General features: G+C 41.6%; 1 protein-coding gene across 1 annotated transcript in view; it reads right to left on the bottom strand.

Annotated features, from left to right (window-relative positions):
* CASR (calcium sensing receptor) overlaps window positions 1-26,089 on the bottom strand; it is a 118,195-nt gene that overhangs the window by 19,358 nt on the left and 72,748 nt on the right. The window contains exons 4-5 of the mRNA XM_037051497.1: window positions 23,471-24,349; window positions 12,126-12,356 (exon numbers count right to left, since the gene is read on the bottom strand). Coding sequence (XP_036907392.1) covers window positions 12,126-12,356; window positions 23,471-24,349 — 1,110 coding nt within the window. The remainder of the gene's footprint in view (window positions 1-12,125; window positions 12,357-23,470; window positions 24,350-26,089) is intronic.

Genomic DNA, 26,089 nt, shown 5'->3' on the forward strand with positions numbered 1-26,089 from the left:
TAGCTTGCTTTTGTTTTAGGTGTGGTTGTTAATAACTGTGAGTTTGCTGTCCTTTCACTGTTCATATTTTTTATCTTCTTTTTCTTAGATAAGTCCCTTTAACATTTCCTATAATAAGGGCTTGGTGATGATGAATTCTTTGAATTTGACCTCATTGGAGAAGCACTTTATCTGTCCTTCCATTCTAAATGAAAGCTTTGCTGCATAGAGCAATCTTGCATGTAGGTCCTTTCATGACTTGGAATACTTCTTTCCAGCCCCTTCTTGTCTGTAAGGTCTCTTTTGAGAAATCAGCTGACAGTCTGATGGGAGCTCCTTTGTAGGTGACTGTCCCCTTATCTCTTGCTGCTTCTAGGATTCTCTCCTTCATTTTAATATTGGCTAATGTAATTATGATGTGCCTTGGTGTGTTCCTTGTTGGGTTCAACTTCTTTGGCACTCTCTGAGCTTCCTGGATTTCATGGAAGTCTATTTCTTTTGCCAGACTGGGGAAGTTCTCCTTTATTATTTGTTCAAGTAAGTTTTCCACTTGTTGCTGTTCCTCTTCCCCTTCTGGTACCCCTATAATTTGAATGTTGGAATGTTTAAAGATGTCCTGGAGGTTCCTAAGCGTCTCCTCATTTTTTTTGAATTCTTGTTTCTTTGTTCTTTTTTGTTTGGTAATTTTTTTCCCTTCTGGTGCACTCCATTGGTTTGAGTCTCTGTTTCTTTCCCATCACTATTGGTTTCCTGTGCATTTCTCTTCATTTCACTTAGTTTAGCCTTCATTTATTCCTCTAATTTGTGACTAAAATCGACCAGTTCTGTGAGCATCCTGATCACCAGTGTTTTGAACTGTGCATCTGATAGGTTGGCTATCTCTCGGTCACTTAGAAGTATTGGCTCTGGGGCTTTGAGCTGTTCTTTCTGAGCCATAATGTTTTGGTCTGTTCACACCTTTTCCATATGAGGGGCAGAGACTTAGGTGTTCACCAGGGTGGGGTGACCCAGTGGCTGGGTTGTGACGCTGTATGTGGGGGCATGGTCAGAGAGGGGCAATAGCATTTGTTCTGCTCTCTCTCGGATTTAGGTCCCCTCTGCTGCTTCGCTCAAGCAAATTGGGCCCTTCTGGTCCTGGTTCCCGGGTGCATGGGCCTGTGCACCCTCCAGTACCTGTGGGTCTCTCCAATGAACTCTCTGTGAGCCTGGGAGCCTCTCCTGGCACTGCAACCCCTGAAAGTTTTTCCAATTGGTGCTCTTAGGGTTTAATTCCTGTCACTGGGGCCCTGGGTTGCACGATGTATCTCACTGCTTGCTCCTTTGCCTGGTTTATCTGAGTGTGAATGTGTGACCTCGGTCAGCCAGCCTCCTTGTTCCCTCACTGGGTCCCCCTGTTGCCACCGCATACCTGGGATCTGCCAACCACTACCTGCATGCCTGGGTAGGTCCAGCCGCTTTTCCCTGCAGGATCCCGCTCTGCCAGCCAGTGACTCCGCCCCTCTTACCAGTCTGGCTGAATGGTTTATTGTTGTTGGACTTCTGTACAGTTCAGTTTTCTGTGTTTTGGCTGAGTTTTTGTTACTAAAACTTTGTTGTCTTTAAACTTGGTTGTACAAGGAGGCACAGTGTTTCCACCTGCTCCTCCATCTTGGCTGGAAGTCAGATTATCTCCTTATCTTTATTCTTGGGCAATGTAATTATGATGTGCCCTGGTGTGTGCTTCCATGGGTCCAACTTTGGGGTTCTCTGAGCTTCCTGGATTTCCTGGAAGTCTCTTTGCTTTGACAGATTGGGGAAGTTCTCCTTATTTGTTCAAATAAGTTTTCAATTTCTTGGTCTTCCTCTTCTCCTTCGGGCACCCCTATGATTTGGATGTTGGAATGTTTAAAGTTGTCCTAGAAGTTCCTAAGACTCTCCTTGTTTTTTAATTCTTGTTTCTTCCTTCTGTTCTGATTAAACATTTATTTTTTTCCTTCTGCTTCAAACCATTGATTTGAGTCCTGGTAACCTTCCCTTTACTGTTGGTTCCCTGTATGTTTTCCTTTATTTCACTTTTCATAGCCTTCACTTTTTCCTCTATTTTGTGACCATACTCAATGATTTCTGTGAGCATCCTGATTGCCACTGTTTTGAACTGTGCATCTGATAGGTTGGCTATCTCTTCATTGCTTAGTTGTATTTTTTTCTGGGGCTTTGATCTGTTTTTTCATTTGGGCCATTTTTTTTTATCTTGGCATGCCTGTTATGTAGTAAGGGGTGGAGTCTTAGGTATTCACCAGGGCGGAGCAATCCACTTCGCTGTGTTGTGGTGTGGTATGTGGTGGAGGGCTCCAAGAGGCAACAATGCTAATTGCTCAGCTCTGGGCCAGCTTTCAGTCACTTCCCCTAATACCCACAAGCAAATTGGGCCCTTCTGGTGCTGATTCCTGGGTGGATGGGCTTCTGCACATTCTAGAACCCTGTGGTTCGCTCTCATGAACTCTCCTGTGAAGCTCTGAGTTTCTCCCACTGCCTCTACCACCACAGGTTTTTTCAATCAGAGGCTTTGAGGCTTTATTTCCCTTCCCTGGAGCTCTGTTTTGCACAGTCTGTCTTGCTCCCTCATCATTTCTCCTGGTTTTTCCACACACAAATGTGGGAATGCCCATTATGCCCGCCACTGCCTCACCCAGTCTGCCAGCCACCACCTTGCCCACCCAGGTCCTTCAGCTGCTGCCTTGCCAAGATTCCTCTCCACCTGGTCACTCATTTCTGCCCTTCCTACCAGTCTGGATGAATGTTTCTTCTTTAGCTTTTTGGCTGTCAGACTTCCATACAGTTCGATTTTCTGTCAGTTCTGGTATTTTGTTGTTTTTGAATTTGTTGTTGTTCTTCTTTTGGTTGTACAGGGAGGCACAGTGTATCTACCTATGCCTCCAGCTTGGCCAGAAGTGCTTTTTCTTGAATTTTTATGAGGTTAGGTAAGCCAAACTGACAACATACTAGGGAGCAAGTTCTCAAAAGCTCCCCCTAGCTTCTTTTTTTCATTTCTATTTGCATGAAGTATCTTTTTCCATCCCTTTACTTTAATCTATGTGTATCTTTCATTCTGAGGTGGGTGTCTTGTAGACAGCATAAATTTGATATTTTTTTCTCATACATTCAGCTACCCTAGGGCTTTTGATTAGAGCATTTAGGCCATTTACATTTAAAGTGGTTATTGCTAGGTATAAATTTGTCACCATTTTAATCTTTATAACTATGTTACTGTTTTTTCTACCTTTTATTAAAGATAACCCTTTATAATTTCTTGTAATACTGGTTTGGTGAAAATAAACTCCTTTATCTTTTTGTCTGGAAAGCTCTTTATTATTTCTTCAATTTTAAATGATAGGTTCTGCCAATATGGAGGCATAGGTGGAAACACTGTGCCTTCTCCCACAACTAAGTTTAAATACAAAAAAGGTTTGGAGAACAAAGACGCAGCCAAAGAACAGAAAATTGAACTATACAGAAGTCCAACAACAACGAACCGTTCTACTGGACCGGTAAGAGGGGTGGAGCCAGCAGCAAAGCAGGGTTGGGCAGGAAATATCCCCAGACCCCAGGCACCCAGGCATCCAGGGTAGCATCAGGCAGACCCAGTGAGGGCTCCGGATGGCGGGAGTGAGCAGTGAGACAGACTGCGCAGCCCCCAGCAATGACCCCAGCAGTGGCTGACTGGGGTCGCACATTCTCGAGCAGAGGGACGAATTGCGCAGCCCTCGGTGGCAGCAGGAGGCAGCAAAGGGTGCCTGCCATTGCTTTCCTTTGGCCCGGCCCACACACACAGTGTCACAACCCAGTGACTGAGTTGCCCCGCCCCAGTGAACACCTAGGGCTCCACTCCTCATATGTAACAGACACGAACAGTCCAAAATATGGCTCAAGAAGAACTCAAAGCCCCAGAGCCAATAACTCTAAGCAAAAAAGAAATAGCAAACCTCTCAGAAGCACAGTTTAAAATATTGGTGATCAGGATGCTCACAGAACTGGTTGATTTTAGCCACAAATTAGAGGAACATATGAAGGCTAAACTAACTGAAATGAAGGGAAATACACAGGAAACCAATAGTGATGGAAAGGAAACTGAGACTCAAATAAATGGGGTGGACCAGAAGGAAGAAAGAAATGACCAAATAGGAAAAAGTGAAGTTACAAGAATACAAAAAAAATGAGGAGAGGATTAGGAACCTCCAGGACATCTTTAAACGTTCCAACATCCAGATATAGGGGTACCAGAAGGGGGAAAGAAACAGCCATGAGTGGAAAACATATTTGAACAAATAATAAAGGAGAACTCCCTCAGTCTGGCAAAGGAAATAGACTTCCAGGAAATCCAGGAAGCTCAGAGAGTCCCAAAGAAGTTGGATCCAAGAAGGAACACACCAAGGCACATCATAATTACATTAGCCAATATTAAAATGAAGGAGAGAATCCTAGAAGCAGCAAGAGATAAGGGGACAGTCACCTACAAAGGAGTTCCCATCAGACTGTCAGTGGATTTCTCAAAAGAGACCTTACAGGCAAGAAGGAGCTGGAAGGAAGTATTTAAAGTCATGAAATCCAAAGACCTACATCCAAGACTGCTCTATCCAGCAAAGTTTTCATTTAGAATGGAAGGGCAGATAAAGTGTTCTCAGATAAGGTCAAGTTCAAGCAGTTCATCATCACCAAGCCCTTACTATATGAACTGTTAAAGGGACTTATCTAAGAAAAAGAAGATAAAAAATATGAACAGTGAAAGGACAGCAGACTCACAGTTACTAACTACCACACCTAAAACAAAAGCAAACCAAGAGGACAGTTAGATCAGGAGTGGAACCATAGAAATGAACACATGGAGGGTTAGCAACAGGGGAGTGGGAGGAGGGGAAGTGGGGAGAAGATACAGAAAATAAGTAGCATCGATGGTAGGTAAAAAATAGATAGGGGGGAGGGCAAGAATAGTAGGGGAGATATAGAATCTAAAGAACTTGAGACATGTGGTCATAAACTAAAGGGGGGGAATGGTGGGGGAGGGGTGTGCAGGGTGGAGGAGAATGAAGGGGGGAATAGAACAACTGTAATGATATAATCAATAAAATATATTTAAATTTTTTTTTAATTCATAGCATTGGTGAGTAAAGTAGTTTTGGTTGTAGGTCCTTCCTTTTCGACATTTTGAATACTTTATGCTAATCCCTTCTGGCCTGAAATGTTTCTTTTGAGGAATCAGCTAACAATCTTATGGGGCTGCCTTATAAGAGCTGATTCGCTCCTCTGCTTCATTCAACCTACTGTTTACCTTCCAGTGTATTCTTCATTTTAGATATTGCAGCTGGTTGCTTATCACTGTTTATATGTTTTTTTCATGCTGTTGTAGTTTTCATTAAGTTTCTTGAGCATCCTTATAACCATTTTTTTAACTTCTATAGCTGGTCAATTGCTTGTCTCCATTTCATTTAGCTACTTTTCTGGAGATTTCTCTTATTATTTCCTTTGGGGTATGTGTGTTTGTCTCCCCATTTTGGCTGTGTTTCTATGTTTGGTTCTATATAATATATCATAGATGGATCTGCTATGACTCCCACTCTTGGTAGGGTGGCCTCATTGTTGTAGTTGTCCTGTGTCACTCAGTGGAGCAGCTTCCTTGATCACCTGATCTGGGTGCTCTAGCAGTGTCTTTTGTGTGGGTTATGTGGGCCCTCTTGCTGTGTTTGAGTCTTGACTGTTATTGGCCCATCGGTGGGTGTTTTGACCCTCAAGCTGGCTAACTGTGAGAATTGACCTCGAATACAGTTTATGAGCTGCTGTGTAGGTGCTGACCACACTAATCAGAATTTGCCTCAGCAGGGTCTAGGGCCTGCTGAGATCTCCCTTTGGATATGCCACCTGTGAAGCTAATTGGATCCTTCTCTAATGCTCTCTGAGGCTGGCCACTGGGTATGTTGGTTCAGAACCTCTTGGGAGGGATGCTGGTGCAGCTATATTCAGACATTGCTCTGTGCATGGCCCTAAGCAACCTTTTGGAGCAACAAAACAATCCACAATTAGTAGCTGCATAGGTGTGTGTGGAAAGTACCAAGCTGCACACCAAGGCCAACTTCCACCAGCACCGAGTCTGGGGGCAGGTCAACAAAAGGCCCAAGGGACCCCGAGATCCACCTCCATTTGCCCCTGCCTGCCTCCACCTGCTGACTGCCTGTTAGACTCAGTCACTGAAATGGCCTCTGGCAGTACTCAACTTGCAAGAGGAAGGTTCTCAGTGAGTTACCAGGTAGGGGCTAGTGGTGTTCACCAGAATGATACAGGTTCAGTTTCTGTTAGTGTTGGGTCTAAGGCCACTTGGCTAAAGTCCCAGCATATACCAAGTCTAGATGTCACCTGCTGGGTGCTTACAGATCTTTGTGGTGGGGCCGGTCTCAGCAAGTCCTCAGGGTGAAACTAGCAGGGTTTTTGAGACCCAGACAGACCAATATTTGACCATATGAAGGGAGGGCTCTGCCCTGGTCTGTCACATGAGTGGACAATGGCCCCTGTCCCAGAGCTACACAACTCAGTCTTTCCCAGAGTCTGCCCAGAGCCTGAGCTCAGCAGGGAAGAGATACACGGGAGTCAAGAGGGTGGGGCTAGTGGATCTCCCTTGAGGGGGAGTGCTGGTCAGGCTTGAGGGAAGAAGGGGAGATAGTCTCTGCCTCAGAGCCACACACTCAGTCATGATACCCCCTCAGTCTGCCCAGACTTCCATATCCCTGCCCAGGCAGCTGACTCTTCAGCAGACTGTGGGCTCCACAGGGTGGGGTGGCAGGGAGTCTAGAGGGTGGGGCTATTGCATTCCCCCAGGCTGATGCCATAATGAGGAGAGTGCTGTACCCCGGAAAGATGGTGTCTGCAGGTGGTGTAGGAGAGGGACTCACACAGGGATATTGGTGGCTGTCCCGCCAGCTCTCTCCCTAGAGCCACAAATTCCAGTCTCTCCTCACACAAATGTACTCTGGTCCTTCCTCCCTCTGCCAGAGCCCAGGGTGAGGAACTGAAAGTGAGATGTTGTGTGTTGGTATGTTAACAGCATGCCTGTGTTTCTAGCAGACTCTCATCTCTCCCTGGTGAACAAAATCCCTGCTGATTTTTGTAGCCAGATATTATGTGGGTGACTCTTGTTGGCTCTGCTGCTCTGGGCTGAGGAACCCATTGTGGAGTTGACACCGCATGCTCCTCTGCTGGAACATTTGCAGCTACAATATCCCTCTGGGATCTCAGTCAGTTCCCATGGGAATAATAGGACCAGGATTTATTCTCTCTCCATCCTTCCTACCATCTTGATGTGGCTTGTGTAAAGTTTTGGTTATAAGACTTCGGTTCAGCTTGTCTTTAGTTGGTTATTCAGATTGACTGTTCTATATTTTAGTTGTAATTTCAGTTTAGTTCTTGCAGGAAGGTGATTGTAGCTTCTACCTACTCTGCTGCCATCTTTGGCTTTTCTTCTTTGGTTTTTTCTTTTTTTAAATTATTTTTTAAAAATAACTTTAAGATTTTATTTATTTATCTTTAGATGGGAAGGAAAGGAGGGAGAGAAATATCAATGTATGGTTACTTCTCTTGTGCCCCCTGATGGAAACTGGCCTGCAACCCAGGCATGTGCCCTGACTGGGAATCGAACCATGATCCTTTGGTTTGCAGGCCTGAGCTCAATCCACTGAGCTATACCAGCCAGGGCTGATTTTTCTTAAAAAACCATTTCATTTTTTGTTTTATGCCTCTATTGATTTCCAGGACTTTTAGAATGTCATTTTTGCCAGTTTTGTCCAATTTAACATTGCTTCACCATTTCAGAAACTCTGCTTCTATCTCATTCTCTCACCATGCTAAGCTACTGAGAACTTCCTCCAGGAAATCATTAATATTTAGATCTTAACAGTCTATGTGTATCAGAGATAGTAAATATACCATAAAATACAGTTTATCTTGCAAAAGCATTTGCTTTTGCAGGTAGGGAGCAGGTCTTACTCATCTTTGTAGCCCCCCTCCCCGCACCAGGTAAAAAGACTTGCATAATGCATGGTACATCATAGGGCTCATACTATTTCCAAACTGTTTCTTTAATAAGATTCTTTTCCCTGCCCCCCAACCTGCTTGCACTGGAGACATCTCACAAAGTTAAAACACATGGAAAGCAACAAAATAATCATAATTGCTTCTAACAGGAAAGAAATAACTGGTTACACAAGAAGTTTTAAAAAGTTTGAACAGAAGATGATTGGCATTATCTTTCAATAAAAGAGGACTAGAAATGGCAGTATTGGACCTGATGATTGCTAAGCCTCTCAGGACCTTGAGAAGGAAAGGAAAAGATGTAGTTAAAGTCAGCACACGTTCCCCTGTTCAACTGTGGCAACAAGCCACCCTCCGAGACTTTATTTGACTCCTTCTCGAGTTGCCAACCCACTGGATTATCTAATGAAAGTGATGACCCCACTTGATTATCTAATGAAAATGGATACTTCTAAATTTTTCTTATTAAAGAATGATAGTTGTTCTATCCTTTATCCAGGTAAGGTAAAGTATAGTTCCTTCTATTCCTAGAGTATTGGTTTTAGTCTGAAGGGGTGCTGGATATTATTAAATGCTTTTTCTGCATCTATAGACCTTATAGTACAGGGGTGTGAAACTTATTTTCACTGGGGGCGACATCACATTTGTGGTTGCCTTCAAAAGGTCGAATGTAATTTTAGGACTGTGTAAATGCAACTACTTAACCAGGGGCAAAGAGCTCAGTGCTGCTGCCAGGTAGAAACAAGGTGCTGGGCCAGATAAGACAAGGTGGAGGGCAGAATTCGGCTTGCAGGCCTTTTGTTTGCCACCTGTGTTATAGTAGATTTTTTCTTTTGTTCTGTTAATGCTGCAATAGGCCACATTTATAAACTTTGTAATGTTGGGCTATCATCATATTCCTGTAAATTCACTGCAACCCTGTAAACTCTACTGGGTCATGATGTGTTATATATTTTCTCACTGCTGGTTTAGGTTTGCTGATATTTTATTTAGGATTTGTGTATTTGTGCTTATAAATAAGATTGATCTATAATTATATTTACTTGCCTTATCCTTGTCTGATATTGTTGTCAAAACTTTCTTAGCTTCATAAAATGATTTTAGTAGCTTTCTCTTTGTCTTCTGTTTAGTCTGTGGGTGGTAAATGCCTCAAAATAACAGCGGCTGTATAACACTGAAACCAGTTTCTCAGATATTCATGTCTGGGGTGGTGGTCCAAATTGAGATGATACTCCATGGTACTGTAGACCTGGACTCTTTCTACCTTGCTGGTCTGCCATGTTTGGTCTTGCCATCATAGTTCTTAATGGTAGCATCTGGTTCCAGGAAGCAGGATTGAGGAAGGGATGACGAAGAGATCAAAGGATCCTTATAAGCACTTTCTTAAAAGGAGGTTCCCAGACTCCATCACATAACCCTGCCACATGCATTCCATTTCAAGGATTTAGGCATATGGACACACTTAGCTGAAAGAGAGGCTGGGAAATATTTTTATTTTGGGTGGTCATGTGCTCAGCCAAAATTGATTTCTTTTGTTAAAGAAAAAGGGGGAGAACAAATATTGGGGTCCTCTAATAGTCTCTGCCATGCATCTTTTTTTTGTTTTTCATAATTGTTAAAAAATAGGCTCAAGGTCATATGGTGACTTACTGGAGAGCTGGCATCCACACCCAGGTTAGCTTTCCAAAGTCTGCACTTTTCACTGTACCAAATCCTGCTTTATAGTAGTCAGTGATTAGTAGAATTCCACCCTCTGAGCTCTCTTACTGCACCTTTCTGCATTCCTCAGCTAAAGAGAAGTCTTAACACCAAAGGAGTGGGCTGAGGCAGTGACCAGAAGGATTCATTTTGCAAATAGCCAGCAAGTGTCTTCAAGTCTCCCTAAGAGCTTCACCAAAGATGCCTATCCAATTTTGCCCAAGGAAGCCCATCTGTATTTGAAGTCCCCAGTGAAGATGTGTCTTTTCCTTCTCATTTGTTGCAATTAAAAATTAAATAATTATGGAGAGTATAGTGTAGAGCAGAGATTTTCAACTGGTATGCTAGGGCACACTTGTGTGCCACAAGAATTTTTAAAACACACGATACTTGACTATTTAGTCAGGGGCATTGATTTCTTTTCCTTGAGAGAGAGAGAGAGAGAGAGAGAGAGAGAGAGAGAGAGAACAACAGCCAACACCAAAAACTGTTTAGTATGAATAAATCAAAATTATACCTATTTTTGTTGTGTCAGATGGCCCAAAATTATTATATTTTTTTGGTGCACCACAGAATTTTAGTAATTAGTTTATGTGTACCATGAGATGAAAAAGGTTGAAAATCACTGGTGTTGGGGATGGAGCCCTGGGATCAGAGTCAGGGCACTTGGATCCTAGTCACAGCTCTTAGAGTGACCATTTGGTCTTGCAAGGAACCTTTGCCTCCCTGAACCTTGGTGTCATTAACTTTAAATTGGGGTGTTGGATACAAAGATATTTAAAGACCCTCTAGCTCTAAAGTGATTCATTAGAAAGTAAACTGACACATTAATTAAGATATTATAATACAATATTAATAACAGTTTGTATTTATATAGTATAATTCAGTTTATACCATGTTTTTACTTCTTTGATCTCATCAACAACTGTGAACTATGTAGAGAAGTTATTACTACATTATTCATAGTTAAATGTATATGGAATTCTTATGGTCATTTCTATAAAAAACATGGGATAAAAAGAGTGGACTAGATTCTAATATTTGTTGAGTGCTTATGTGTGCTAGGTTCGAGGTATGTTTTTACGGGAAAATTAGATTTAATTTATAACTCTGTCAACTATCCCAGAAACATAAATGACTAAATTCATGATGACCCCCTGTTATTCACTGACTAGTGCTCAAGCCCATGGTGTGCACAGGCTGGTAGAGGACATTAGGGTTATAGAAACCTGTACAGGAAATAGTTTCCGTGCAGAAAGAGAGATGAGATATACAACAATTAGAGACAATTATGTGCATTAATGGAGATAGAAGATAACCTGGTTGATTCAACAGCAGAAAATTAGTGACAGTATAGCTGATCAATTTTGATTCCAGTCAGTCGAAACTTGTGATAGTTTAGACAAGGGTATAATTAGTGGACATTTATATAGCCTCTGGAGCCCCCAAATCTCTGTCTGAAAAAGGTCATATTGAGAGCCCACCCTCTGAGGTAGAAGCTCTCAATGGCTTACACAATGTGGATAAGATTCACTATCTATAGGAGACCTTTGCATGGGTAACTATCCTACGTATTGGGAGACAATGAAATTGTAGCATCTGATCAGAAACCACTAACCTAAAGAGCACTTGGTAGAAAGATGAAGTAGAATCTTTGGCTATGTTATAAAAAGTATTTCAAGATCTCAAACTGAAAGGCAAATACAAAGAGTAACGTAGTGGGTCTTATCCAGGCCTCTTGGGAGAGTTAAAGAGAATGCCCCATCTAGCATTGTTTCTGCAGAGAACCTAGGTCATCAGCAGCCTGCTACATTTGGGGATGCAACCACCATAGAACGGCCATCATTACAGCATATCATGTGTTTTCTCCTGGAGTGCATGTTCACTGGGCGATGGGCTTCTGGTTATTAATCAGGCATTTAGATGCATGGGTATTCAGGGGAGGGGATCCTGATCACGGTCACACACATTTCCTATTTGTCACAGAACTCCCAAGGAACAAAACGAAATGTCCTTTTGGTTGACAGGTCAGCAGCCCTGAGCTGTTTGGATCACAAGGAACTAGCTCTGCCTTGAGCGACGTTTATGTTTGCTTAAATATTTTGCTCTGGTTGAGGACAGTATTAGTCAAGGAAACTGACCAACCAGGGAGTCAGATTTGTAAAGAATAAAGTCATTTCAACAAAATAACCACGGGGCGCAGGTTACAAGGATTCTCCTCTGTACACTAAACACTCATGGATTTCACAGGAAGCCCTGGTGATGCAGAATGAGTGAGTTGAGGGAAGTGGCCTCATTATTCTAGAAGTCCTACGGTAACAAGTCCTCGGCCCTCCGAAACCCAGCAGTTTCCTGCCATGGTGGAGGCATCTGGTGTTTTGATGGAAAGCACATACCTCTCTGGAGAAGCCACTCCACAGGATTTTCTCCTCATTGATGAACAGCCTTTCTCCTTTCTTGGCATAAACGTTGTAATATCCGACTTCCTTAAACACAATGGAGCCATCCTCTGGGGAGAGGTGCCAGTTGATGATGGAATAGTTCCCCATCAAGTCACCACATTCATCAAAAGTCACCTGTTCACCCATATTGTTGGTAAAGTTTAGGTGACGTAGGTGCTTCAGGACCTAAAGAGGAACAGAGATGACTATTCTGAGTACAAGCCACAGGGTTGCCACATATGGTTGTGTGGGTTCTGCACTGTGCAAGGCGAGTAAACTATCTTCTAACAAAGTGGAAGGAACATGACTTGAGGAAGAGACACCGTTTTCTAATTTACACTAGGGCACTTGCATGTGCTAGCGGCAGCCCTGGTAAGCTAGGGGCTTTACTTGGTACTCACATTGTGCCTGGGGTAGGAAACATTTCTTTGAAATTAGGAAGGGAGAAGGGATACATCTCACCAAAGACCAAGACAAGGCTAGTGCGGGTACACTGTCACCTGGTGGTGCCCCAAGAGGAGTGGGTTTGTAAGCCAGAACCTACTCTTAGCGTTTTCTTAGATGGGCTTTGGAGAAAGGGTGGAGGCACTGGGAGCTCTTACGAACTGCACCATCTTCTCCATGCCACTGCTTCTGCAGAAGTATCCTGCCACCAAAAATCACAGCAAGGGGAGTGGGAGGAAGAAGTAAATGAGGCTGTGAATGGGGTCCTGTTGTAATAGTTACAGCCAATCATTAACTATTGTGGGTCACAAAGCCCTCATACAAAAAAAGTAAAATAATAATTACTAAACTTTTCTAGTCATTTTACTCCCTTTAAGGAACAATGCTAAATACTTTACATTCACTATCTAATCCAATTTTCACAACAAGTAGTGCTATAATCCCATTTTATTGATGGGGAAACGGAGGCACATAAAAGTATCTTTTCCAGGGTGACACAGCTCACAGGGGGGCGCAGAACCTGTGCTCTGTTGGCCATGCTCTCCAGCAGCATTGTCAGGCTCCTGGTGCTGCTTCCTGCCTGTGCCCCCGACATGGGTCAGGAGGAGGCAGGGGGCACTCAGCAGCTTATCTTTCATGCAGGATCTGTCCAGTGCCAGGGGTCAACGAGGCACCGAGAAAGGGTGAGACACAAGCTAGCCTGTGAGTGCAGGGGTACCCACTTCCACTGCACCTCAAATCAAATCTAGCTAACCATGAAAAGGAAAATACATTGTGACCAAGTAACTTTTATCTCAAGAATGCAAGGTTAGTTTTTACCCTGACATGCTATACAAGAGAAACCACATGTTCATCTCTCTGGATACGGAAAAAGTGTTCAAAACATCCAACCGCCATTCTGGTTGAAAACTCTCAGCAATCTAGGAATAAAAGGGAAATCCCTCAACCCTAGAAAGGGCATCTGTGAACAACCGACATTAATAACATCGTACTTAATGGTGGAAGACGGCTTTCCTCCTAAGATCAGGAATAAGACAAGAATGTCTCTCACTCTGTTCTCACTCTGGCTGTCCAGTGTTGTGTTGGAGGTTCTCACCAGAGCAACTGGACTGAGTCAGGCTGATTCACACTGAAAACATAGGGGTCTAAGTTCTACACTCAAACAAAAACAAGTAAGCAAACAAATGAACAAAAGAACTTTCAAATCAAGTGAAAAGACAAAGGACTCACTTGTTGAAAAACTTACCATTGAGGATCATGAAAATTCAGGCTTTTATGTAATCTGTTGGAACTTAAACCTACATATACTGAAAAGTAAATTACTGAAAACTATAGAATGGGTTAAAGGGTCAACACAATTTTTCCCTTTGAGCTATATTTATAATCTATGTTCTTGTGTTCTGATTTAAAAAGAAAAATAAAGCTTCTAGATTAAAACAAAAAGAAAAACAAGCAGGCAAACAGGGAACTATAAGCAAAATTTGTTTTAAAATGTGCTAAATGATTTTATTTAAGACATATCAGAAGACATATCAGAAGAATTATGGTTTTCATTGGATAAAATGTTAACTTTCTCTTCATTAAGGAAAAAGAGGAATTTTTCCGGGGAAATATTTTCTTTGTGATCTTTTAAGAAAGCTGCAGCTAAATATTATATATATATTTTTTATTTAAATATTTATTTATTTATCTTTTAGAGGGGAAGGGAAGGATAGAGGAAGAGAAACATCAATGTATGGTTGCTTCTCAAGCATCTCCTGCCGGGAACTGGCCCCTGCCGGGAACTGGTGTGCAACCCAGGCATGTGCCCTGACTGGGAATCGAACTGCGATCGTGTGGTTCGCAGGCCCACGCTCAATCCACTGAGCTACACCAGCCAGGGCTAAATATTATATTTTTATGTCATGTTTTAATTAAAAGCATACATTTAATTTCTGGTTCTGGGGTGTTCAACCTGTGGCCTGTGGGCCGTATATGGCTAAGGATGGCTACAAATGCAGCTTTACACAAATTCATACATTTACTTAAAATATGAGGCTTTTTTGTGATTACATGTCACAATGTATTTAATGTGTGGCACAAGACAGCTGTTCTTCCAGTGTTGCCCAGAGATGCCAAAGGTTGGACACACCTGCAACATTCAAAATGTGGAGTAAAGTGATTATAAAACTTCTACCGCCTTGGTGAGGTAAAGGGAAGTTGGAGTCACCACAGCACAGTGATGTTCTAGTAACAGCTGGGAGCTGCCTGAAGAGAAGGATGTGTCCGAAAAACAACTTTTCCGTGGAAGAATGATGACAGCCGTATGCCAGAAGACAAAGGGAGTAAAAAAAAGGCTGAAATGAAGGACTGGAAGTCTCTTAATATAGAAAGAACCCAGAATTATTCAATTAGCTATAATAAATTAATTCAGACTAACTGAATGAACAGCTTTTCTCCTCTTTCTCCCCTCCCTCCCCCTCCCTCTCCTCTTTTTCTTCCTCCTTCTTTTAATAAAAAAGGCCAAAACAGGTTTACAAAAAATTTTTTTCTTCTTTTAGGCATACTTATTGGTATGAATTAGGCTAATACATTGGTCCTGATAAAGGCTCTTAGGAAGCCTGTGTCAACTTTTAAAAATAGAAATTTAAAATTTAGTTGTTTCTTGATCTTTGTCTCAATAATCCTGTTTATACTTATAAAATTTTACCAAAGTGGTGTTTTCCCTTAGTCATTCAACTCATTGATAATGAAGAGGCCAATTTCAGCCCAAGTTTATGAAGTCAAAATTATCGCAGTTTTATTGAGTGAAAATTTGCTGCCAGCTTCTCTAAGACCACTTACCNATATTTTTATTTAAATATTTATTTATTTATCTTTTAGAGGGGAAGGGAAGGATAGAGGAAGAGAAACATCAATGTATGGTTGCTTCTCGAGCATCTCCTGCCGGGAACTGGCCTGCAACCCAGGCATGTGCCCTGACTGGGAATCGAACTGCGATTGTGTGGTTCGCAGGCCCACGCTCAATCCACTGAGCTACACCAGCCAGGGCTAAATATTATATTTTTATGTCATGTTTTAATTAAGAGCATACATTTAATTTCTGGTTCTGGGGTGTTCAACCTGTGGCCTGTGGGCCGTATATGGCTAAGGATGGCTACAAATGCAGCTTTACACAAATTCATACATTTACTTAAAATATGAGGCTTTTTTGTGATTCCATGTCACAATGTATTTAATGTGTGGCACAAGACAGCTGTTCTTCCAGTGTTGCCCAGAGATGCCAAAGGTTGGACACACCTGCAACATTCAAAATGTGGAGTAAAGTGATTATAAAACTTCTACTGCCTTGGTGAGGTAAAGGGAAGTTGGAGTCACCACAGCACAGTGATGTTCTAGTAACAGCTGGGAGCTGCCTGAAGAGAAGGGTGTCTCCGAAAAACAACTTTTCCGTGGAAGAATGATGACAGCGTATGCCAGAAGACAAAGGGAGTTAAAAAAAGGCTGAAATGAAGGACTGGAAGTCTCTTAATATAGAAAGAACCCAGAATTATTCAATTAGATATAATAAATTAATTCAGACTAACTGAATGAACAGCTTTTCTCCTCTTTCCCCCCTCCCTCCCCCCCTCTCCTCTTTTTCTTCCTCCTCCTTCTTTTAATAAAAAAGGCCAAAACAGGTTTACAAAAATTTTTTTTCTTCTTTTAGGCATACTTATTGGTATGAATTAGGCTAATACATTGGTCCTGATAAAGGCTCTTAGGAAGCCTGTGTCAACTTTTAAAAATAGAAATTTAAAATTTAGTTGTTTCTTGATCTTTGTCTCAATAATCCTGTTTATACTTATAAAATTTTACCAAAGTGGTGTTTTCCCTTAGTCATTCAACTCATTGATAATGAAGAGGCCAATTTCAGCCCAAGTTTATGAAGTCAAAATTATCGCAGTTTTATTGAGTGAAAATTTGCTGCCAGCTTCTCTAAGACTACTTACCTTCTCCCTTTTCTAGGTCCATGCCCATGTACCATCCTGCTTGTCATCCACTTAACCCCAGTCTTCACTCAGTATTTACCTTTGTCCCTTTCTCTTCCTTTAGCTGTTTGTTCATTCAACAAGTATTTATTGAGTAACCAATATGGGCCAAGCAGGCACTTTTTTGAGGGATAAGATATACAGCAGTGTTCAAGATGGACAGGTAGATGTTCAAATACTCTGACGCCCACTCTCACTTACTTGCACAGACTGTATTTCTTTTTGTGTTTGTGTGTGAACCAGACAAACCAGAGTTCAGGATACTTGGTTTCCTTGGGTGAATGCCCAGGGCTTAAGGCTATGGACCATAGTCTTCACTATGAAACCATCAGCTGATCTGGCTCACCTCTCAGGAGCTGGAGAGCATGTGCCCAGAGGGACAACTGGGCACAGTTCTTTTAACTGTTACCTTGGCCTCATCAGGGAACAGCCCACCTGGGGCCAAAGTTGCCTTTCTTACCAGCCAGCTGTATGACTTTGGGAAAATAATTTTGGCCTGAGTCTTTCCTCACCTACAAAACAGTAATACTCAAGAGTAATATTTACTGAACACTTAACATATATAGGCAGTATGCTAAACACCTTATACATATTAACTAATGTTATCTTCATAATAAATTTATAAGTTCCATTATTGCCATTTTTTCAGGTGAAGAAACTGAGGCACATTTAGTGACTTCCCCAGGTTACAAAGTTATTAGGTAGCAAATGGGATTTAAATCCAGTTAGTTTGGTTCTAAAGTCCAGACTCTCAACCATTACACTGTATACTACCTATTCAGGTATAGAAGTCAAATTAGATATCCTGTCTATTACGTTGTCCATCTCTAGTTACAACAGGTTAACTTGTGTAAAACTGAGGTTAAGAAAATGGACATATTTAAAAAGCGGAAAGGTAGACACACGTAAAAGGCTCATGGCAATCCAAGGGGCCATAATCAGAACAGCGGTCGAAACTGAATGACGTCCAAATCTCCACGAAAGGCCTGTACTTTCCCACCCCAGGGACTTCCCATTGTTTTGTATTTTACGTCAACTTTATTGAGGAGTAGTTTACATAGAATAAAACACACACACATTTTAAGATTGTAGTTCTGAGTTTGGGCAAATGTATGTGTCTGTGTAACTGCCACTACCATCACCCTGAAAGGCGCCCTGAGTCCCCCCTTCCAAGTCAGTCCCACCCCCACTTGCAAGCCTAAACCACCACTGATCTGTCTTCTTTCGTTGGAAGTAGAATACCATAAATGGAACCATACAGTATGAACTCTTATTTTTTTTCAGTCTGGATATTTTTTCCTCCAAGGAACAAATCCTTTCCAGTCTTCAAGGCTTGTCTTGAATGACTTTTTTTAATTTTCTTCCTTACCTCAAATCCTAACCTGAACAGTACTATAGTGTTTCATCTTCACAGCAGGTGTATATGTAAAGTCACATGAGTATGAATTTTATGAGTCAAAAATTTTACTTTGTCCACTTATACCTATTAATCAATTATTTGTTTACTAAGTTACATGTCTAAGTTATCTTATTAGACATCTTTAATATTTCTTTTGCCATGTTTACCTGCAAGTTTTGCATTTGAGTACCTAATTTCTGGCATTGTAACCTTGCATAGCAGGTAAGGTGGAGTTGGAAACAATTTCACCCTTAAAAGCAATGGTAAAGAATCTTTAAATTGAGAGTTACGGACAGAAAAAAAAGAAACACAAGTTAAAAAAAATTGAGATATTTCCCCCAGAAAGAACATTGTTCTTTTTTTCAGAGTTTTAAAAGAAAAAACAAATAGCTTCCTTAAAAGAGAAAGTATAAGAAATGATACAGAGATTATAAATCAGTATAGTATGCTTCTAAATTATTTTATTTGAGGAAGAATATGAGGAAAAAAGAATGAATGAAGAGGAAAAGAAAAGGAAAAAGCTAATAAAATAACTTAAACATAGAGGATAATATGCAACAGAAAGAGACTGACAGGTTTACAAAGAACACTAAACACTGAGGAAGACATATAATAAAAGAGGTATAGCCCTGGCCAGGGAGCTCAGTTGGTTAGAGCATTGTCCCAATATACAAAGGTTGGGGGTTCCATCCCTGGTCAGGTTACATATGAGAATCAACCAATGAATGTGTAAGTGTGTCAATAAATTTTAAAAAATTTAAGAAAAGAGGTACAAAAATGTATAATATGCACACGCTTAGATGGTCACATATTTTATTACCTTTTATGTGCTAATATTTCCATCTTGTGGCCTTTTAGGATATTTCTTCTAAAGGATTTTAAAGTCAAACTGATGCTCAGTGTAAGCATAAATGGGAATCACCCCTTGGCATGGGTCAATTGAATTAAACCAAAGACTAGGGACTACAAACCTTCTCCACTCCACTCTTGTCTACAATTTCCACCTCTTACACATGGCATCACCTCTTAGCACAGAGGGCAAGTGGCGTGGGAGCCCAAAACATCCCATTCACACAGATAATGAGGAAGAGTTCACACAGATAAGGAGCCTGTTGCTTCTTGCCCACTTCCTGTGCTGCGAGTGTAGGGAAAATCCTAGATCAATTCCCTTCTCTAACCTCAGCCCTATTTTCTGGCTCCATCTTCTCTACCTAGTTTGGTTCTCACTTCAATTCACCTTCCCTCTCCCAACCTCCAACAGTACAAGCAATTTCTGGAAAGATCAATTTTGTTTGGCTTCTATTTTTGCCATGGTTCTGTCACCATGCATTCCTGTTTTTTTGTCTATTGAATAGTCTGTGTAAGGTAGAGGAAAGTAGGAAGTATGCCTGGTGCAGAATCATCCTGATAGAAGGAAGAGACTGTACTATGCTGACTTATATGACGTTCCATTCAATTTGATTGTTGGGCGTGTGACCCAGGATCTTCCAATCAGAGCCTAGAATATCTGGCCACAGTGTTTGTTTCAAGGTTGAACAATTCTCTGAAAAAAAAAACACCTCTAGGTAGTGTTGTCAGGTCAAATCCATTAGACTTCTACTCATCCACTCATTTATTCTACACATATTCAGGTGTCAGGTGTTCTGGACACAGTGCTGAACAATACAAACATGGCTCCTGCTCTCATGAAGTTCAGAGTAGTGCAACGGTGGACTCAGACTGAAGAGGGAGCTGACGAGCAGCATGAGGAGGGCTTGGGGATCGCTGTGGGGGTCAGGAGGAAACTGCATCTTGTATGCTCATAAATTACCTGTCAGTGTTACCATTAAGGCATATGAGTTGGTTTGTTGATTAATTTTAGGGAGGTTAAGTCAACAAAAGAAAATTGTAATTGACTTTACTATTTCAGCCAAATGATGAGCCGTGGAAGCTTAAGCTGGGTATGTAAGTGATAAAAATGAGGAAGAAAGAATGGTCAGAAAGTGTGTGTGTGGGTATATGATTTGAAAAGACTTTTTCAGGAGAAAGTGAATTTTGGAAGAGTTAAAAGTTCGTGGTGGACAATGATAGGAGGCAAAAATTGATGGCTCTTTGGGTGTGGGATAGTGTCTTAGCAAAAATTCTATGCCAAAAATAATTAATGTTTTGTGTGGAGATGCCAGAAAGATAGGCTTATAAGGCAGCTGAGAGAAGTCAGGGTGGAATTCCAGACCGAGATTCGTGGATTATGCTGTGTAGATTGTAGGGGTGATAGGTTTCCATGCAGGTCTTAATAATGAGTGTTGATAAGAATTGCTTAGTAAAAACTGCTGGTGTGTCTTCTGAGACATGGCCAAGATGTTAAATTCTGGAATGCTCGCCCAACTGCCTGGAGTACTAAGTCTCAAAGGAGACTTACAGCAAGCACTCATCACATTTTGGCTAATGCCTACACGTTATTCTCCCTCAGAGCTCTGACCTTGTTTTTCTGTTTCCTCTCCCAGATGAATTGTGCCAGACTGTGTGTCAGTCGGAAGATCCCAGCCTTACCTGTATGAGGATTGGCTGAGGTGTCTATGTAGTAGGCACTTTATTTTGGCTGCTTTGCTTCTCTTTTCTCTTCCTTTTGGTAATAGCATCCTGAATTTAACTTGGGGGATCTGTTCCCTGCCTTGCTCTCAGTCTATGTAATTTGGGAGGACTCCACTCCTAGTTTCAGGGATGAATATGTGGCCCTGGACTGGTCAATAGATGTGAAATGTGGGGTTTTTACAGGAGATCCTGGGAAGTAAGGAGTTTACGAACCTAAAGCTTCTGCAGAGGCTGAAAACTGTTAATCCTGAGGAATAAGTAACAGAGAATTGGAGATGAAATCATCTATTGTACTTGGAATGCTTCTGAGATTTTCAGCATTATAAGCTACTAATAATGTTCCTTCTTCTGTTTAAGCAGGTTGGTTTGGGTTTTCTATAGTATGCAAGTAAAGTCCCTATTTGGTGATAGCCTGATTCTTGCTTTTTTTTTCTCTCTACGTCCAGGCTTTGATCTTGACCATCTGGATCTTACTTCCTTGTTTGGGAGAAGATTCACTGAAGAGCAGAACTGCCAGGTTACCCACTGGAAGCCTCTTTTCCCTCCACCCCACCCTGGTTCTATAGGGTTTCAAAGGCCGGGTTCCTCTTTCCAGAGGACATGTAAAGGAAGAGAGAAAAGACAATAGTATTGACTCAAAGATTGTCCCTTCACTCCTCACAACTTTACAACTTAACCTCATAGTTGCTGAAGTCTTTGACCTTCATTAGCGTTCTTCTTTCTTTGACAGGGTTGAGGGTGTGGGTGGGGTGAGTGCAGTGAAAGGAAGGAAACTTTAAGGACCTCATAGAGATTAGAAACTTTAGCCAACAATGATGCCTGAGTGAGATTTTTCCCACAGCAGAACAACTAGATACTTGTAGGTCCTGACTCATTCTGCCAAGTCTGGACAATCACTCCTTAACCCCTGAGAATCTCTAAAATAACTAACACAGATTGTACACTCTTGGTTTCTTGGTATCTCTTCCCATGGATCTATGGTGGTTGGGTTTTGTATACAAAGCTATTTTAGTTATTTTTGCCTAATTGATTAATTGATTGGAGGCATATTGAAATCTGACTATAATAATCTCCATTTGTTTAGAGCTTAAAAATTTACAGACTGTGTTCACACGTATCATCTCATTTCATCTTCAGAAGAACCTAGAGTGGATAGTCAGCTAGAACTTAGGGTCATTTTACAGGAAAAGAAACTGTCTTACGGTAGCAGCTTGCCTAAGCAGATGCAGTTAGAAAATTCAGGAGCTCGTGTTAAAGCTGGGGGTTGGGTCATTCAGCTAAATTCAGGGACTCCCTCCTCCCCCTCCTATCATTCTGTCTCTCCCCCAGTCAGCCTGGAACTAAGAAAAATACAAAAGGAGTGTAAAACATGATTTGATTAAAAAACCAGGGTGCATTTATCTATCAACAGACACCTAGTTTGCTTCCATATCTTGGCTATTGTAAATAATGCCACAATGAACATAAAAGCACATATATATTTTTTGAATTGGTGTTTTTGTTTTCTTCAAATAAAGAATATGTGGCATAGCCCTGGCTGGTGTAGCTCAGTGGATTGAGCGCGGGCCTGTGAACCAGACAATCACGGTTCGATTCCCAGTCAGGGCACATGCCTGGGTTGCAGGCCAGTTCCTGGCAGGGGATGCACAAGAAGCAACTATACATTGATGTTTCTCTTCCTCTCTCCTTCCCTTCCCTTCTAAAGATAAATGAATAAAATATTAAAAAAAGAATATGTGGTATATAATTATATACAATGGAATATTACTCAGCAATAAATAGAACGAAATCCTGACATTTGCAATAACATGGATGGTCCTAGAGAATATTATGCTAAGTGAACTGAATCAGACAGAAAAAGACAAATACAGTATAGTTTCACTTACATGTGGAATATTAAAAAAAAACAGACAAACAAAAATTGATTCACAGACGCAGAGATACAGAGGGTTGGGAGTGGAGGGATGGGTGAAAGGTGAGGGGGGATGTAGACGATTACTAGTGTGGTGATCACGTTGTAAGGTAGAACCACTATATCACATGCCCGAAACTAATATGATATTGCATACAACTATGCTGAAATAAAAATAAAATAAAACAAAAGATAAAAATCAACAAGATAATATGCAAGACAGGTATGGCTATGTAAAATGTGAGGCCAGACTTTTGTCTACAGTTCTATAAAATGAAAAGATTCGGATGTCTCTCTTACATGTTACTAAGAAAATACAGACACTAGACTAAACTATAAAATGAGTGTGGGAATTCTATTTAAGTTCTGATTATTTTCTATTGTAACTATTTTAGTGCTTCTTTTTGAAATAGCCAATATCAAATCATTTTAAGGCAAGTTGTTTCTGTCTTTGATTTGCTTGTGTCCTAAGCTTAGTTGGCCTGTCGGGTGGTCCAGCACATTATGTTTTGAGTAATATAACGGTAAAAGTGGTGACTGAACACGCTAACCCTAGCTTTATGTCTGATAGCATATGGAACATAATAGGCACTCAACAAATAATCATATTCACAAAGAAACAGTATCTTTAACTTAAAGTGTTAGAAAAACATCCTCCACTTAGTACTAAATCTGTCCCAGGATATTAAAAATCTTTTAGGGGCCATACTCTAGTGATGTTCTGTACCACTAGGCTAAAGAACAGTGGAGCTAAGGCTTTAAACAGATAATCAAACTAAATTACTATCAGCAGTTCAGAAGTCAGTCGCTTAGATGTTTGAAAAGGCGATTTGAAAACAAAGCTACATTTAGAGACCTTATTGAGATCTTGTCTTTTTTTAGGTTACCATTTTATCTGTTTTGCCTGAATCAGCCCCAGTCTGCTTGATTACACAGAGAACTGCTATTTAAGTGAAGGATATACCTGCCAAGCCTCAGCTTTCTTGATGTCAGCACAGGAACCGTTGGCGAAGAGTCCTCTCCCAGGTAAGCAGGTGTATATATCTTGCAGGGCGTGAGCAATGGAGTAGACCGCCAAGTAGACATTGTAGGATATCCGAAGGTGTGTATAATCCATGTAAGGGGTCTCAACGCTGCTGATGTTCTCATCCCCTGTACAGAGAGGTCGGAAGGCAGTAGAGCTGTTGCTTATCAGACCACCACCTTGACCTCTCAGAAAGGTGTCCATGGGTAAAGGTCCTTTAGCACCTTCTTGGAGGTGGCAGTTAAATGTTTCTTCCCAAAACTCTTTGGCAAAACCATTGTGGACAGACTTCCTGGGATGGACTTTCTGCAAGAATTCCCGGAAACCTGGGATCTGCCCAGCCTTCAGAGCAAATCCGATGGTGCCTCCCACCACATGGAAGTACTCCGGCATGGCGATCAAAGAAGAGCTGGCCCAGGCCTCACTGGCCAGCCAGATCCTGCCTGTGATATTGCGCCGAACGATCTCCTTGATGAGAGGTTCAAGGTCTGGGCCACTGGAGAAAACGACGATGACTTTGGCTGTGGAATTCTGGATCACCTCTACTACGTGCTGGATCTCTTCTTCATCAGAGTACTGGGAGATGAGCTCGCTGAAGTCAATGCAGATGTCCCTCTCCTCAGCTTCTTCTCGGAACTTCTCGATCCCTGGCCGGCCGTAGTCATCGTCGGCAGCAATGGTGCCCACCCAGTTCCAGCGGAAATACTCAATAATGTCCGCCATGGCGGTGGCCTGGTGTTCATCATTGGGAATGGTACGGAGGAAGGACTTGAATTGATTTTTATTGCTGAGGAGTCTGCTGGAGGAGGCATAACTGACCTGCAAAGAATATAGAACACAGTGAATGAATGAATGTGGGAGGTGTTGGGTGAGCCTCAAGGCTGCGTGGAGGTGGCTTGTGGAGCATTTATTAACATGATTTATCAAACGTGCCACTCACTGCAGACATGATAAAAGGGTGAAGACGGCTAGAATCTGTTCCTTTCCAGTGTGACTATCCAAGCACCTGTCAATCTATCAGGGAGTATTCTAATGCCCAGTGGGTGGGACTTCACAATTCTACCTTTAACCACGGGTCTGGCCATAAAGTCAATGCAACAATAGTGGGATCTATTTATTCTTTCAAGGAGAGTGTATATGCACCGTTCCCTAGTTTCTCCTAACCTTCTCTGTACTGCCTCACAGGTTATAATATACCCATGTATGCATCTTCTGACTGTTGGGTCCTGGTTCTAACCTGAACATTTCAGCTTCCCCTTTACTGTGATGAACATTTTGTTCGTGACTCACTTCTGGAAGGTACAGGTTCCCTTTGGGTTGTGAACCTAAATCTCTTCAGAGGAGCCCCAAGGGGTTCCCCTTTCCTAGTCCGCCTAGTTTCTCTCTTCCCATCTGTTTCCAGGTTCCAGCTCTTCCCTCTCCCACGCCCCCCTTCTGGTTTCCCCACAGGACTTTAGATAAAAGTACCCTCTATTGCAGTGATTTCTAAGAACTAATAATCTTTTAGGCTCAGTTAGCCATTAGGTTTATGAGGCTTGATTCCCCTGCACCGCAGTAACAATGCCACACATCATTAAATATAGCCAGAAAGGCATCCTTTCCTCTCCTGGCTTCTCCGTGGGTTCAACCGACAGGCTTTTGATGTGAGTCTCCAACACCTAGAGAGGCTGAAAAGGAACCCCGGAGGAGCTGCCTTGCTGTTTTTCTACTTTCTTAGACGTAGCCAGTTCTACATTTGAGCATGGGTGTGGGCCACCAAGGGAAGAAAGCTTTACCTTTGACACTATAAGCTCATTTCCTGAAGAAGTATCTGAATATTGTGTAAAGCATTTCTTAGTATAGAGCTTCTCAACTTTTTTTCCCCCACATTGAGGCAAACATAGAGGTTGGAGTCAACGGAAGAGGCTGACCGGCCCTGGGAGGGGATACTCTGACCACCCTCAGCCCCGCCCAGCCTCCCCAGACTTTGAGGGAATCAGTATCTCGGCAGGCCTGGCAGGTTGTGGCCCATCTGTAGCACTGCTGTGTGTCCTAACTCACTAGTTAGGAAGTTCCCAGTTACTGGACCATTTCTTCTGAAGAGTAAAGCATTTTTATATTCCATGAAATTTCTCAGTAATGAGGGGTGTTTAATATCACTTGTTCTCTAGTTATATACAGAGATTTTTGAACTTCTTAAGAATACAAAGTTAAAGATATTTGAGGGAATGCCTTTTTCAATATTTATCACCAATTGAGACAATTTCTATAGTCAGTGTTTTAAAATGAATTTTTCCAGCATGTTCCTTCTTATTAATGAACAGTTCTTATATCAGAAACGTAAAATGCATTGATCTATGAAAGAACTGGGCCAACCTTGCTAAAGGGCAGGGGTTTTGTTGTTGTTGTTGTTTTTAATAAGAGCTTTGACTTTGGAAGTTATAATATGAACTTGACAATTTTTTTCTTTGATCAGAACAAGCCCCTTCTTGCTCTACTCTGGGAGTTAATGAGGTAGTTAGCTAAAATAATTTGTTGAGATGTTATTGTTTTTAAGAAAGCTCTACTTGTAGACCCAAC

Source organism: Sturnira hondurensis, unplaced genomic scaffold (assembly GCF_014824575.4).
Source record: "Sturnira hondurensis isolate 20B ecotype Veracruz unplaced genomic scaffold, ASM1482457v3 Scaffold0007222, whole genome shotgun sequence".
NCBI lineage: Eukaryota > Metazoa > Chordata > Mammalia > Chiroptera > Phyllostomidae > Sturnira > Sturnira hondurensis.